General features: G+C 37.6%; 1 protein-coding gene across 7 annotated transcripts; it reads right to left on the bottom strand.

The window, feature by feature from the left end:
- Window positions 1-2,527: 2,527 nt before the first annotated feature.
- Window positions 2,528-13,501, bottom strand: LOC104601613 (disease resistance protein RPV1-like). 7 transcript variants are annotated; one of them, XM_019198496.2, is made up of 6 exons: window positions 13,091-13,496; window positions 12,396-12,970; window positions 9,715-9,753; window positions 6,487-7,576; window positions 3,095-3,370; window positions 2,528-2,991 (listed from the first exon to the last, which is right to left on the bottom strand). In XM_019198496.2, exons 2-6 carry the CDS (start codon window positions 12,920-12,922, stop codon window positions 2,659-2,661), a joined length of 2,265 nt encoding a protein of 754 aa, XP_019054041.1. In that variant the 5' UTR covers window positions 12,923-12,970; window positions 13,091-13,496; the 3' UTR covers window positions 2,528-2,658. The 7 variants fall into 7 exon arrangements, with proteins under 7 accessions (XP_019054041.1, XP_088749577.1, XP_088749576.1 ...); XM_088893451.1 differs by having other exon boundaries at window positions 12,396-12,897; window positions 13,023-13,494; XM_088893450.1 differs by having other exon boundaries at window positions 12,396-13,501.
- Window positions 13,502-14,487: the final 986 nt, after the last annotated feature.

Genomic DNA, 14,487 nt, shown 5'->3' with positions numbered 1-14,487 from the left:
TTTCCCCCCTCTCAAAATCCTGAAAAAGAACGCCCCCTAAAAACTAAGGTGGCTGTCTAAAAGCCAAACCCGAACCACCAGCTTAGAGCATTTTTCTTGTAGTGACTCCAGGTGCCATCAAGCCTGGAATGTCTTTCATGGCCATGAACACGAATGCCTTTCAAAGCTAATCGCAACAGCAGTCTTAAAAGCCAGGAACAATCACTGCTCTAATATTGTGAGTTGGTATCGAGAATGGAAAAGAATACATTCACGTAATTTATTACCCTCAAGGCATGTATTTATACTTACGTGAATAATAAACTTAACTAACTACCACAAAGTGTGCCAAGTGGCTAAGTGCCCCAAGAATTCTAGAATATTCAATTCTGCTATGTTCTATTAATGTATCATAGGTAGAGGGTGATGACGTCAAACATCAAGAAGGCAGGCACCTCTCAAATTTCAAATTAGTGGGTTTCTCTTTGGACTTTAAAACTCCTCAAATGAGGAAGAAAATAATCGATGGTTTTATTAGCAGTGATAGAGGAAACATGTGGGAAGATTAAGTATAAATCAGGAAGTGCTGGGATGGCATGACACGACTTTGCGGAATATCCGTGCTTTGACCGGGCTGTGTTATACTGTACTTGTCTCTTCTGGGATACTTCAGATGTCAGGCCCAGAAAGGCCCATGGCACGAGACCAGTCTGGGCTGCGGGTCAAACTGGGCCATGGGAGTGGGAGGCATGCTTTTAAAAAAAAAATAAAAAAAATGAAAATTTTAAAATAAATTATCATAATAGATAAAAATTGATGTATACAATTGTTTATATATGAAATAATGAAATAAATTAAAAATTACAATACAATTGGAATAAAATTACGAAAAGCTAAGTCTGACACCCTCAGGTTGTGCCACAGCATGGCCCACGTGCTACAATAATGGGCCTAGCACAGCCCAATTTAAGTGGGTTAACTTTGGCCTTTGCTGTTGAGAGAATTTCTGGGTTGAATACGTTCACGGCAGTTCACCAATTCATGGGCATGCTTTTGATTTTATTTAAAATAAATCAATGAATAATTACTAATTTGCCCACTCTCATGCTAACGTGTCCAACACAGAAATTCTCTCAACAGGAATGGCTGTTGACCCCAACAGCCAAGGTTTTTCCAATTTAAGTTAAGTTTTGGAATATTGAAAGAGCCATGTGACAAACAGGATGTGACAGAGTCATATTATGTTGTGCTTTAAGGGTTTTAAGTAAGTTCTCAAACTTAGGGGCACTTTTAAGTAATTATTAGAGATACTTTAGGGGTGCTTTTAAGTAATTAACCCTTCATAATCATTTGTAGGGCTGTCAATGGGTCGGGTTGGACCCGATGATGGACCTGAACCAATTGGTTTAGTTTCAATTCCAAGAACTGGGTCCCAATTCTTATTGATTGGGAATCAGTTCCACCCAGTCCCAAACTGATTCAAATCCGACTTAACTTAATATAATATTTTCAGTAGGTTTATTATAATTGGGACCATCGGGCTAGACCCAATTATCCCAAGAACCAATCAGTTCGGTTCTGGGTCCTTGATATTACTTGTCAGGTCGGTTCTAGTTCTACCTGTACCTGACCCATTGACAGCAGATCAAATAAGTTAACCTATGATGACATAAATAAAATAAAAGCTATAGAGAAATATATAAAATATACAAAAATAATAAACAATATGTAAAAAAAAATGTTCACCTCTCAAATATTACATATTCATCATATTAAGAATAGACAATTGGGTTCCAAGTGAACAGTTCAACAATATAGGTCAACCTAGAATATTTTTTTTGTTAGACAAAGATCATAGAATGTCATAAATAAGGTAAAATTACAAAATTTAATAGAATATATAGAAAATACAAAAAAAGGAAAATATATAGAAAATTTAAGAACCAAACGGGTTGCAAGTCATAGGTTCAACCATTTAGGTAAAAGACAACAAATATTATGTATTCATCATACTAAGCAGAAAGATGGATTATGGGTCAACAGTTCAACCATATGGGTCAAATAGGTGTGTTCGTGATCCATAATTAAAATGGAAATTATAGATAAATGTAGTCAAAAAATAAAGGCACATATCCTCACCTTCACCAAATGGTAAAAATTGTACCTTTCTGAATTCTGATTTTTAAATGGATGAAAAAGGTTAAATCTCCATTACAAAAGATAGTAAGATATCAAACGCAGACTAAATATAGAACCCAAAGTTTAAATTTTATATATAGGAATTTAAAATTTCAGTTAGCTGGGTTGTATTGGTTCAGTGCATGCTTCAATCAATACATGGCAACAGGGTCATGTTTACAAATGGCATTAATTAATGCATTAGGACTGAAGAAATTCAACTGATGTAGGCCTCTGTGACCCAACCCAAATGAAGGCTGTCAATGGGTCAGGTCTGTTCTGAGATTGGGTGAAGCTAGGCAACCCAATTATAATCAGAACACAAAACTCAACCAGAACCGAACCACTTATTTGTATACCCCTTTCAAACTGAACCATAGTAAAACAAATATTGATTTAGAAGTATTTGTATCTTAAATGTCTTGTATACCAAACAATCGTTCAAACCATTTGAGTTAAACTGAGACCCAGAAAACTCACATTAGAGTGAAATGATTGGGATCATGAAACCCCTTTTCTTCGTGGTACACAGGACCAAAAGAATGAGAGCCATGGTTCAGTTTGTAACGCGTCAGGTTTTGAGGAGCCAGGAAGAACAAGATCCTGAAGAGCTTTCAACTTATAAATGCTGCTTGGGAGTTCCCTGAGCTTTCTGCAGTCCTTCAGATTCAAATAAACAAGATTATCAAGATCTTCAATGCTACTGTGAACTTCAACCAAACTTGTGCAACCTTCAAGGATCAATTTCTCAAGATTAAGGAGCCCCCAGAAATTTGGAGTTTTGACTAGGTGACTGCAATGGCTAAGATTAAGTATTTTCAAATTTTGTAGCGACTGTACAGCAAGAAAAAGAGGAAGAAGAAGAAAAAATAGTAAGAGATCCTTTTACGTAAAGATAAATAATTGGGAAAAAAATAAGATATATACTACAACAAACCTTGTATTCCTTCCAAACTTGTCTGATTCTGCTGTGTTGCAAATCGAGAGAAACTAGTTTGTCCAAATTAAAATTGGTTGGTATAAATTTTGAAGGAAATCCATGCCAACAAAGCCATCTCAAGTCCTGTGGAAATTTTTCGTAGCTCCCTGTAACGTGTACATTCTTGAGCTGGAGCAATCTTAATTTATTCATTCTTGAAAATGCTTCAACACTCAAATGTAGTGTTCTTGACCTTGGCAAGTCTAGGATGAGACCTTCAATTGCTTCTGTTCCCTGACAATAAAGAGCCTTATTGGATGAGTTTGCATACAAAGGACACGAGCAGAATTAGTTACTTTATTTAATCGATATACACAGTACAAATTACAGAACTTGGGGATGGGGACAGAAGCAGGGTGCATGCTTAGCTAAGCCCACTAGCTAGGATGGCAATTTTCCCCATTCCCTGATCCCTATGGGGATCCGCTCTGAATGGGGCGGGGACGGGGATGTATTCCCCCATGGGAACGGGGATGGGGAAATTCTCATCCCCATTAGCGGAGACGGGGCAGGGACGGAGAGATCACTCCCTGCCCCGTGGAGACGGGGATGGGGAGAGGCTCCCCGTCCCCGCCCTGCCCCATTTTCATTCCTATTTGATACCACACCTTTTTTTTCGACGGAAACCTTAAGCACAGACAGAAGGTTTTGATTTCTTCTCTGAGTTCCATGACATATACGGGGGATCATTTATAACCTGGCTCAAAAGCATGGCCTGGCTTGACCCAATCCACACACATTTCTATGCAATATATAGATACACAAGGCTGCAACTTGGGCTGAATTAGCCCAGACCCAACCCAAAAAAGTCAGGTTGGATTGGATTAGGGTTAAGGCACAATCTATAAACCCAACTTCAGGTTGGGTTAGGGTTGACCCCTCAGACAACCCAACCCAACACTATTGTGTACACATCTTATATAAAAATATGACATGATTGATATATATGATACATGTTAGTTTGGCTAATATAAGATTTCTTTTATCAGCATGTGGATAATATAAGATTCATTGAATATTCAATTTAATTGTTTGATTTTATTAGTTGTCATTAATGATTCTCTTTTCATAATTTTATGTTTCATTATTGTTGATTTTACAGGACAAATGGGCCCTAGTGCTTATTTTCCCTTTTTATATGTTTGTCAGGGGCCTGCTAATCTCTTTTTGTTTTTTTAAGTATATTGATGAACTAGCCGCCCACTTAAGGGCAGATTTGTAATTAGACTTAGTTAAGATAGATTAATAAAAGAATTAGAGAGATAAGAGAGAAGATCATCGAACTCTCTTCTCCTTTATCTTCTTCTTCTCTGCTTTCTTTCATTGCTATAATCAGAGATTACTTTACAGATTTTTAGTGGACTGAATCACATCTTATTTACTTTTTCTCTTTTGTAATAAAAACATCAAGCAAACAAATACTGAAAGTTGAGTCTAGATCTGAACTTGAGAGATTGTATGAGATTTTAAGAGATTGGGATAGGATTAGGGTTGAGGGTTTAGAACTTCGGGTTGGGCTATGATCGACTATATATATATATATATATATATATATATGTGCAGTGTTATTTATGTTATATTTTACATTATATATAAATATTATAGTGTGATAACTATAATACATATTATATAATATTTTAAATTCTGTAATGTATAGCATAAATTATATACATATAAAGTCATATAACATAAAATACTATATATTTAATATTTTATATTTAAAATGACAGGCCAGAACTTGGCCTGGGTGGCTGGGCCCCAGCCCATTCCATGACCATCCCTAATGACAAATGTAGGAATGAAATCAAATCTCTAACTGGATCTCTTTGTTCTTTCTTATTCCTTCTGACATAACATTACGGTGAAAAGAATTTGGATTCGCTCCATTCTCCACTTCTCATTCGAACTGAGAATAGGATAAGTGGCAAAGAATTCCGATCTTAGCCCATAACTGGATCGCCAGTGTCAAATTTTGGTAGTATCCCAGCAATAATTTCTAGCCTGGCCCACAAATTTCCAGCCCTAAGTTCAGTCCAGGCCAGGTTTGGAATATATGTATGTGTGTGATGCAAGTGCTCAAGGGGATGTTTGGAACCGTGGCCGTTTTTCAAAAAAATGGTGCCACGTTGGATCCACATAGGTGTTTCAACAAATGCCCATGTATCTCATTGTTTGGTTCAGCCAATTATTAAAAAATCAGGCATGCCTCGAAAATCAAGACCCCACCGATTGGCGTTTCATGCATCGGTAAACCATTTCCCCCAACGGTTAACTGATGTATATCCTATGTGGTGCTTACCTGTCAGCACATACATGAAAAACGGTGCTTGCCAAACAGCATAGTGTTTCTCACTACCTATTTGGTAGAAGCATTTTTTTGTGAAAAACGGGTTTTGAAAGCATGGGCGTTTTTTCTTGAAAATCGGTCCCAAAAGCGCCCACGCTTCCAAACACCATGTATAATAATAACATTTTAAGCAAGTCTCAACGAAAGAAATTGAAGAAAAATAGTATACTTGCAAAATGCATCATCAACTGGAAAGGTGACTGTTTGTCCAGTCAAATGTTGTTTGATTTGGCTGAAATTTGGTGGCATTAAACTACACTTACAGAACTCCAATACTATAGAATTTCAGCTCAATCCAACATTTGAAAGTGCCCCAACTAAAGACTTTTAAGTTCACTGGATTTTGTGTTCTGCAAGTCATAATCAAAGTCCTAGTCAACAAGTTGACTAGCATTTATAGTAATTTTCGTCATGACTATTTATAGTAAAAGATGGCTTGCTATTTTTAGTAATTTTGGGTTTCTTATGTTTAGTGGAATTAGGGAATTATAGTGTGTCCTAGTTTGAAAAGGAAGTTTTTAATTTTTATTTGAAGTATGAATACACATAAGAATTAAAAGTAGGAATTAGAAGTTAGAATCCAAATGAGAGTTGGGAGTGTTACTTTGGGTCTATAAAAGGATGTCAAGAGATCTTGTAAAAAATAATCTATTCCATTAAATTGAGTAAAAAAAATTCTTTTGTTTTCTAGTTCTACCATAGCCAACAGCTATAGCAGAATTAATTCTTGCTTCCTCTTCTATTTTATCTTCTTTATTTGCTAATTTATACTTGTGGTGAAGCCTAATGTTGAGTGTTGAGAATTTTGATTCAGTGTGTATGTGTTTATTAATATTCTAGGCCTCCCCTGATCACCCCTTAATTGATTTGGAACCTCAACAGCCAAGAAAAAAAGCTACTGAGGAACCTCAACAGTCATGAAGTTTGTTATCGATTCACTTCATTTCTTAAAAACCAGCCAAATGATCCTTTAGGTGCAACAAAAGATTAACAAATCTCTTACCAAGTTTTTCGTCAAGACATCATAAGCATCCTTGTAAAACCACAATCTGCTGCGTTTCCCAGGCTCCTCGGGAGATTCTTCGTAAACAACTTGCCTTCCCATGTCTCGTAGCATATCATGCATCCACAGCTCATTCTTTTCATTGATGGTTATAAGACACCTGCGCAAAAGAAAACTTGTTCCAATTTCTGGAAAGAAATCACAACCTCCAAGTATTGTGATTGCACTGTCCTTGTCCATTCCATTAAAGAAGCATGCGATATCTAGGAAAATATCCTTCTCTACATCATCTAGTTCATCAAAAACTATCCTAAGTTTTTGCTGAATTTGATTATGAGGAATTCTTTCTAGTTTCTTTAGGGAATTTTTCCATTCAGAGATGCCCTTCTCAAATAGAAAAGAACCCTGAACCTCAAGAGCAAGAGGAAGCCCTCCAACATAATTGATGACATCACTTGAGAGCTCCTTGTAATCTTCCATGGGATGGTTTCTTCTAAAGGCATGCCGACTAAGGAGTTGAAGAGATTCTTCACTATTCAATTCCTTAACCTGGTATATCTCATCTGCTTCAATCTCACATAACAAATGTTCATTTCGTGTTGTTACAATTATTCTACTTCCCAAACCAAACCAATTACAGCTTCCAACTAATGCAATTAATTGGCTTTTTTGATCCACATCATCAAGGACAATGAGAACCCTTTTCCTGAACAATCTTTCTTTGATCATCTTGGTTCCTTCACCGACTTCATTTATCCTGGGTCTTTCTTCCCTTAGGATATCAGAAAGTAGTAACTCTTGCAAATGAACCAAACCATTAGGTTGTTCCAAAACTTCCCTGATATTTGCAAGGAAGCAGCCACCTTCAAATCTGCAAGAAATTAGGTTGTAGACAGCCTTGGCAATGGTTGTTTTACCTACTCCCCCCATGCCACAAATCCCTACAATGCGAACATCATCTGACTGAATGCTTAACAAAGAATTTATTTCTTCCACACGTAAATCTATGCCAACTGGATAGGTTGCAACGTCAAAATTCAACTTCTTGGAAAACTCTTCAACAATCACTTGGATAAACTTTGATACATTCCTGTCGATTGTCATCCAGATTAAGTTATATAAGCAGAATAGACATGAATTGAAATAAAGCACAAAAACAGGATCCCCATCTGAAAAAAATTTAGATTTGCTCTAAACTTCATTTCAACTTTTGTGAAATGGATTCTCCTTTTGTTAGAAAATGTTAACTTTCATTAATTAGATTAAAGGATTACAACTGTCATCATCCAAAGAAAGATGGTGAACCCTCAAAACACAGCAATCTTACAAACTAGCCCAAAACACTTTGCTAAAGTGTCAGCCATTCCATTTGCTGATCTTCTAGTCCATCTAACTGCACCCAAAGATCCCTTGTTAGACACATAATTTCCCTTACAGGTTATCTAAAGGATTATGTTCCCAATCTACTCACTTGCATCCATCCTATTACCAACTTGGAACCCCCTCCACTTCTAGCTGCTGAACTCCTGACTGTTACCAATTTGAAACCCTTGAGTAAAGTCATCACTTCTACTCTCAATGAATCACCTACCACAATAGGGCCTGAATAAAAGGCCAGCATTCTTCCTTCCGAATCTCTAAAAACACCCCTAACTCCAGAGGACATGAGTTACCTATAGATCTTCCATCAAAATTCAATTCCACCCTATGTTGTAGAGATGGGGACCAACTTCCTTGAAGGGTGGGAGATGAGGATGAGGAAACAGTTGTTGTCCTCTACCTCTAATCAAATCATCTGAAGAGAAAACCTTGAAGATTCAGAGTTTTCAGCTAGTGCATGACCTTGATGGTAATACCTTATATAAGTTCTTTTGATTTTTCTTGCCCTTGGAAGATCCTTTTATTTCCTTCTTCCCAAAACGACCACAAAATATCTGTTCTTGTTGTTCTCCACATCACCCCACCCGTCTTCTTTGGTTTTTAGAAGAAGCTAGAGTCAAAAAGGTTCACCCTACCCAAGAGAGGATTCCACCTACAAGAAATGAGAGAGAGAACCAATCCCAAATATAAGAAAAAATAGGACAAGAGATTAATAGATAAGTCATCACCATCTCACCACTCAAACAAATGCTACATACATGTGGGGAAATGCACCAATTTGGCCTTTTCTTTGTAGAACATCCACAGTATTGATTCTCCTATGACATTAGGATTCCTATATTTAAAGCTGATAAATACTTAAAAAGGATTTCCAAATTTGACAATTCAAAGTATATATAACAAGAATGATGCAACTATGTTTGAAAATGAGATACCAAGAACCAGATATTTTGTTCTCCTCTCTCTTTGGTTGCAGGTGGATTCCCCCCTCGAGTATGGTGGACCTTTTTGACTTTAGATTCTTCCAACAACCAAAGAAAAGGAGAAGGGTGATATGGAGGATAACAGGAGCAGACATTATCTAGGAAATTTGGGAAGAGAGGAACAATAGGATCTTCCAAGAGAAAGAAAAATCAAAAGGTGAACTTATCACAGGAATTACCATCAAGATCATACATTGGTTGAAAACTTTGGATCTCATCAAGGTTTTTTCTGTAGACAATTGTTTAGAGGTTGGAGTGCAGTAGTGGGTTCCTCATCATTTCCTACCATTCAAGATATTTAGTCCCTTTCTTTACAGTATAGGGTGAAACTGAACTTTAATGGTAGTTCTATTGGTAACCCCAAACCCTCTAGAGTAGGGAGTGTTTTTAAAGATGTGGAAGGAAGAGTCTTAGCCCTTTTCTCTAACCCAATTGGAATTGGTGACTCAATTAAAGCATAAGTGTCGGCGCTACTTCAAGGGCTCAGATTGGATAAATAGCTAGGCTTTCAATATTTGGAAGTAGAAGGTGGATTCAAAGTTGGTCATAGGATGGATGCAAACAAACAACTTGGGCGTTTGGTCCCTTAGACAATCTGTAAGGGAAATAATGAACCTAAAAAGGGATCTTGGAGCACAATTTAAATGGACTAGGGGGTCAGCAAATGGTTTAGCTAATGCTTTAGCAAAGCAAGGAGTTAATAGGGAGGCATTATTCTAGGCATGGTTTTAAGTTGTTTGTGATTTGAGGAGTCACCTTATTTTTGGAGCATGACAATTGTACTTCTCTTCTTTAAAGTTGATGAAAGTTACTGTTTCCTATCAAGAAAATAAGAACAAGATATTTGGAGGTATAGGTTAGGCACCTAACCCCAATGAAGAGAAAGCCCCTGAAGTCCATACACCTAATGACAAAAGTTTACAAAATTCCAAGTACATAAGTAGGTGAAAATCAAGTTAAGGCATGAATAGTATGAGTTCATTGAAGAAATAAACACAAATTACCCAACAAATATGCAATGGATGAAAAAAAAATCATATAAAGAAAGTATGCATGCCAAACATTCAACAATTAAATGCAAAACAATAACAACATCTGAATCCAGAATGGCCAACATAAGTCAGAGACGATTAACAAAGATAAGTGAAAGTGTCATTTCTTAATCAAGCTATTAAAGATGTATGAAGAGAAATACACTGACTCTATGTGCTTTGATGATAACAAACACATTGAAGGTACTAATATGTTTGAGATACAAGTGTTGAAACCCTTTTATTTTCCCTTAGATAGACCGTGTATTGATTAAGAAGAAAGGATTCTCTCATAAAAACATGAAGAAATCAAGTTCAAAGGATCCTATCATGAAGAATTTGATGAAATCAAGTTCCAAGAGCTTAATTGTTTCTTTAATTTTGTAGGACTAGATCCCCTACAAATACCCAACAAATGTTAAGAAAGTGAATGAAAGTGTAGGGCAAGTGTTAAGAAAAAAAAATGCAGGAAAACTGGAATCTCAAAAGTGTATTTACACTTTTATTTAAATTTATTTTTCATGTGCATCTCTCAATCTATATGACCATATCTTCTGCTCAGCCAGAGCTTACCTCTCTTATAGGAAGTGGTGACCAACCAATCTAACCTCACTAATTGATTTTTCCACGTTTTCTTAAGGGAAAAGAAGACAAGAGGAACACTGGAATCTCAAAAACTAAATGATAGTTTCTTGGAGATGGAAGTTAATAAGACTTTGGTACTCCCATCTTTAAAGAAGTAAGGGAGGACAAATTGAATTTTACGGTTGCTATGTCTAGTAAGTGTCCTGTTGCATAGTTTTGTTGGAAAGAATGGTCTGCTTTGAGTATTACACTTCCTACTCAGTTACAAATGTAAATTAGCAAGGTTTGGAAATTGAAAATTCTCCCAAAGTTTAAGTTTTTTGGTAGCAAATTTGAAGGGGTTTTTTAGGCACCAAGGATGTTTTATGTAGTAAAGGTATATATGAAACTAGCTTATGTTCTGTTTCCAAAGTTAAGGCTGAGTAGATTTTTTCATCTCTTTTGTCAATTATTTTTACCCAGAGCAGTTTTGTTTGCTAGCCCTTAGGTGCACTGTAAAAGAAAACCAATTTGGGTTTTCTTTGGATTCCGTTCTCTTTTTCTTTACTAGTTTGGATGCGCAAAATGAAGGAGTTAAGTTCCTGGCTTCCATTGCTGTTGTATTTTATTATATATAGGATGCAAGAAAGTATTTAGTTTTCAGTAACAGGTGAAGATCTGATGTATTGGTTTTGAGTTGTACTTTGCAAATTCTAAATGGTTCTGTGTGTTTGTTTGCAACTTTGGATCCCATCAAATTCTCTAATCAGTGCAGCCATAAAAAATCTGTGATCAAATGCAGGTGTGGAGGATCAGATTTATCATGTAAAATGTTATGGGTGTCTTAAGGGATATTAAAGGTTCACAAGGATTTGCTCTTTAGGCTGCAGTTAGATGCAATGCAAACGCAAATATGTACACTGCATATTTACCCTTTTTTGGTTCATGAGAATGCAAACATGGTTCACATTTTAAATCATTTTTGCACTCATCTTGTTTGTTTGAAATCGGTGCAAAGTGTGGGCCCATCATTAAATGCTCCAACCATCTTATGCTAACTTTGGTCAAAAAGTTAATTATCAAAAGAACACAAAATTGTATCCAAAAATTAGGTACAGTAATGCTCTCTTCTCAGAGTACAAAAGTGTCAGAAAATACATTTTTGATCTTTTTTTACATATGAAACAAATTCTTGCAAACACGAACCGGGGTACATAATACAAATTCTTGCAAGTGTCAGAAAATACCCCGGTTCAGCATTTATATCTCAAACAAACGGAGCCTTAGGATTGGGTTGTACAGTACAAATACAAATATGTAAAAATACAATCAAACCAGGGTACTCCTTCCGGCTCAGTTTGGAAGGAGTGCAAATACAAATATGTACAGTACAAATACATATAAAACAATACAAAATACAGGATTTTACACTTTATCAATAATTGTTGTATTGTAGCTGCAGGTGGACAAGTGGAGTTTGTTCAGAGGTGCATTAAATCAAAATTATGGGCGGTCTATCAAGCTGTGCGTTTTGTTTGTAATTGTGGATAAATGATGATAAAAGTTGAATCAGACTCTCTTATACCTATTTTCACTTTAAGGGGTTCTGAAAATGCAACCCTGGTCCTACTGGTCTACTTTGGACTATATAAAAAGTAGTTTGATACGTTTTGATAAAGTCGCGTATCATATTTCAAGGATTAATGGGGCTGCTCATGTCATAGCCTAATATGCAAAGCCTGTTCAACATCAGATTATCTGGTGGAAGCATATGTTTGTTTGGCTATCAAAAAAAAGGGGTTAAGCAAAAGGTAAGCTTGCCAGAAATCCAACATCAAAACATGTTGTAATTAAAACAAAGCACAGTTCAATGATCATGCTGTCGTTAAACTTAAAAACCAAAAGATTAGAGAGAAGATTTAATATAATTAAGGAAAGAAATGAATCCAACCCGTCGGCAATATCTTGCAGATTCCACCCGGGCAAGTCGGCAGCTTCGGCGAGAGATTCCTTCCATTTCTGCACCTTGTCCAACATCTCCGTCCCCTTGAAGCGCTCTTCATGTCTGACGAACGCCTCAGCGAAAGTCCCAGTCTGCTCCCGGACATCTGACTGATCGACGTCATAAAATACAGGCAGAACCAACAGCCCCATCGTTTTCTTGCACTCCACAATTTTGGCGAGCTCATCGAGGCACCATTTGGAAGAAGCGTAATTTCTGGAGAAAACGACAATAGAGCTTTTTGACTCTTCGATTGCTTTCAGAAGTTCAGATGAGATTTCTTCTCCCCTCCTGAGTTTCTCGTCATCTTTGAAGGCGAGGATTCTTCCATCGACCAAAGCGCTGTAGAGGGGATCGATAAAGCTTCTACGGGTGTCTTCACCTCTGAAACTCAAGAAGACGTCGTAGTTCCATCGTGGGGTGGAGGAGGGAGGTGGAGGTGAATAGCCCTCTGGGATCGTCTCGCAAGAATTCATTGAAATATAAGAAACAGCAAGGAATGATTGACAAGATGATGGATTTACCTATCGAGAAAAGGAAGACAATGGATGAGGAGTTAACAAAAGGGAAACCGACCAGGGAGGCGAAGGTCCCAAAATTGCACTTTGATCAAGACATGTCACTGTGGAGACATGAGAGAGCACCTGCTACGCGGGTCTCATGCGTATCGAGAGAAGTAAAGCTCCAATAGTCTCAACAATCACTTGTTGGTGACCACCTTCCATCATCCATGAAGCACTTCTGAGTTGCGCAAACCATACTTCTTATATATGGGAGGTCTTCTCAGTGCACAGTTGCAATGTCTTCTGGGACTGAAACTGGTTTATGTGTATTTAAAGTTTGATTTGATTGACTTTTGTTGTGGCCGTAGGGGTGAAACTGGTTTGGTTTGCAGTTTGCTTTGGTGTAAGATCCGGTTAAAACTGTGAGATGGGGGCAGTTTAAAAAGATGAAGGTCGGAATTAAAACCAGAAAACTGTCCCTTGAAGCTAGCAAGGGACAGTTTTGAAGCTCTGTTTTCGAAGCTTAGCTGAGAAAGGTGAACAGCTAAAGCGGGCCCATGGAATTGTTGAAACTGGCTTTATTTATGGGAATCGGATGCTATATGTTGAAACCGGATCTGCTCCTCACTCCTAGCGCCTCACTGGCGCCTCACAATCACATCCAATCATGCATGTGGAACATCTCCTATACTAATTAATTATTATTCACGGGAGATGTTCCCAATGCACGGTGGATGTGCCTGTGAGGCGCTCACTTGTGAGAAACAGATTCCATCACCTACATATTACAACGCCCCACCAGTTGCAAACGTGACGGGATCTGCTCCTCACAAATAGGCGCCTCACATCCACATCCACTATGCATTGGGAACATCTCCCGTTTATAATAACTAATAAGTACGGGAGGTGATCCCAATACATGATAGGATGTGCGTGTGAGGTGCCTCACACTACTCACAAATGGGTGTCTCATATCCACATCCACCATGGAACATCTCCCGTGAATAATAACTAAAAGTATGAGAGATGTTTCCGATACATGATAGGATGTGTGTGTGAGGTGCCAGGTGTGAGGAGCAGATCCGGTCTCATTGCAGACTTGCAGTTTAATATTGGGTCCGAATGTAGTAGGTACGTTAGGTAAGCACCATGAGTGAGCACGTAATAACTATGTAAAACATGTCCCACTTAGGGTTCTCATCTGCCCCCCAAAAACGTCTCACACAATCGAAATGTGACGCATGTCATGAAACACACGCACTAAGCGAGATGCATGCAAAATCACTTTGATGTCGTTTCAAGCTCCCCCGTTAACTCCTCTCTCGCCCAAAGGATTTCTTCTCCCAGTCTTCTCCATTCACTTCGAACCGAAACCCTTGCCCTTTTGTAACCCACCCACCGAAGATTAACCCGTTGCATTCTGCCAACCGATGCCGGTGACCATACCGGTAGGCGGTAAGTAGTCTGTAATGTAAATTTTTCTCATTTCTTTTTCTTTTTTTTTTCTCATTTGTTTTCTAACATTCACAGATCTGAAC

Source organism: Nelumbo nucifera, chromosome 8 (assembly GCF_055504915.1).
Source record: "Nelumbo nucifera cultivar China Antique chromosome 8, China Antique-T2T, whole genome shotgun sequence".
Classification (NCBI taxonomy): Eukaryota; Viridiplantae; Streptophyta; class Magnoliopsida; order Proteales; family Nelumbonaceae; genus Nelumbo; species Nelumbo nucifera.
Note: the sequence above shows the minus strand (reverse complement) of the source record. Positions and strands in the feature narration are given on the sequence as shown.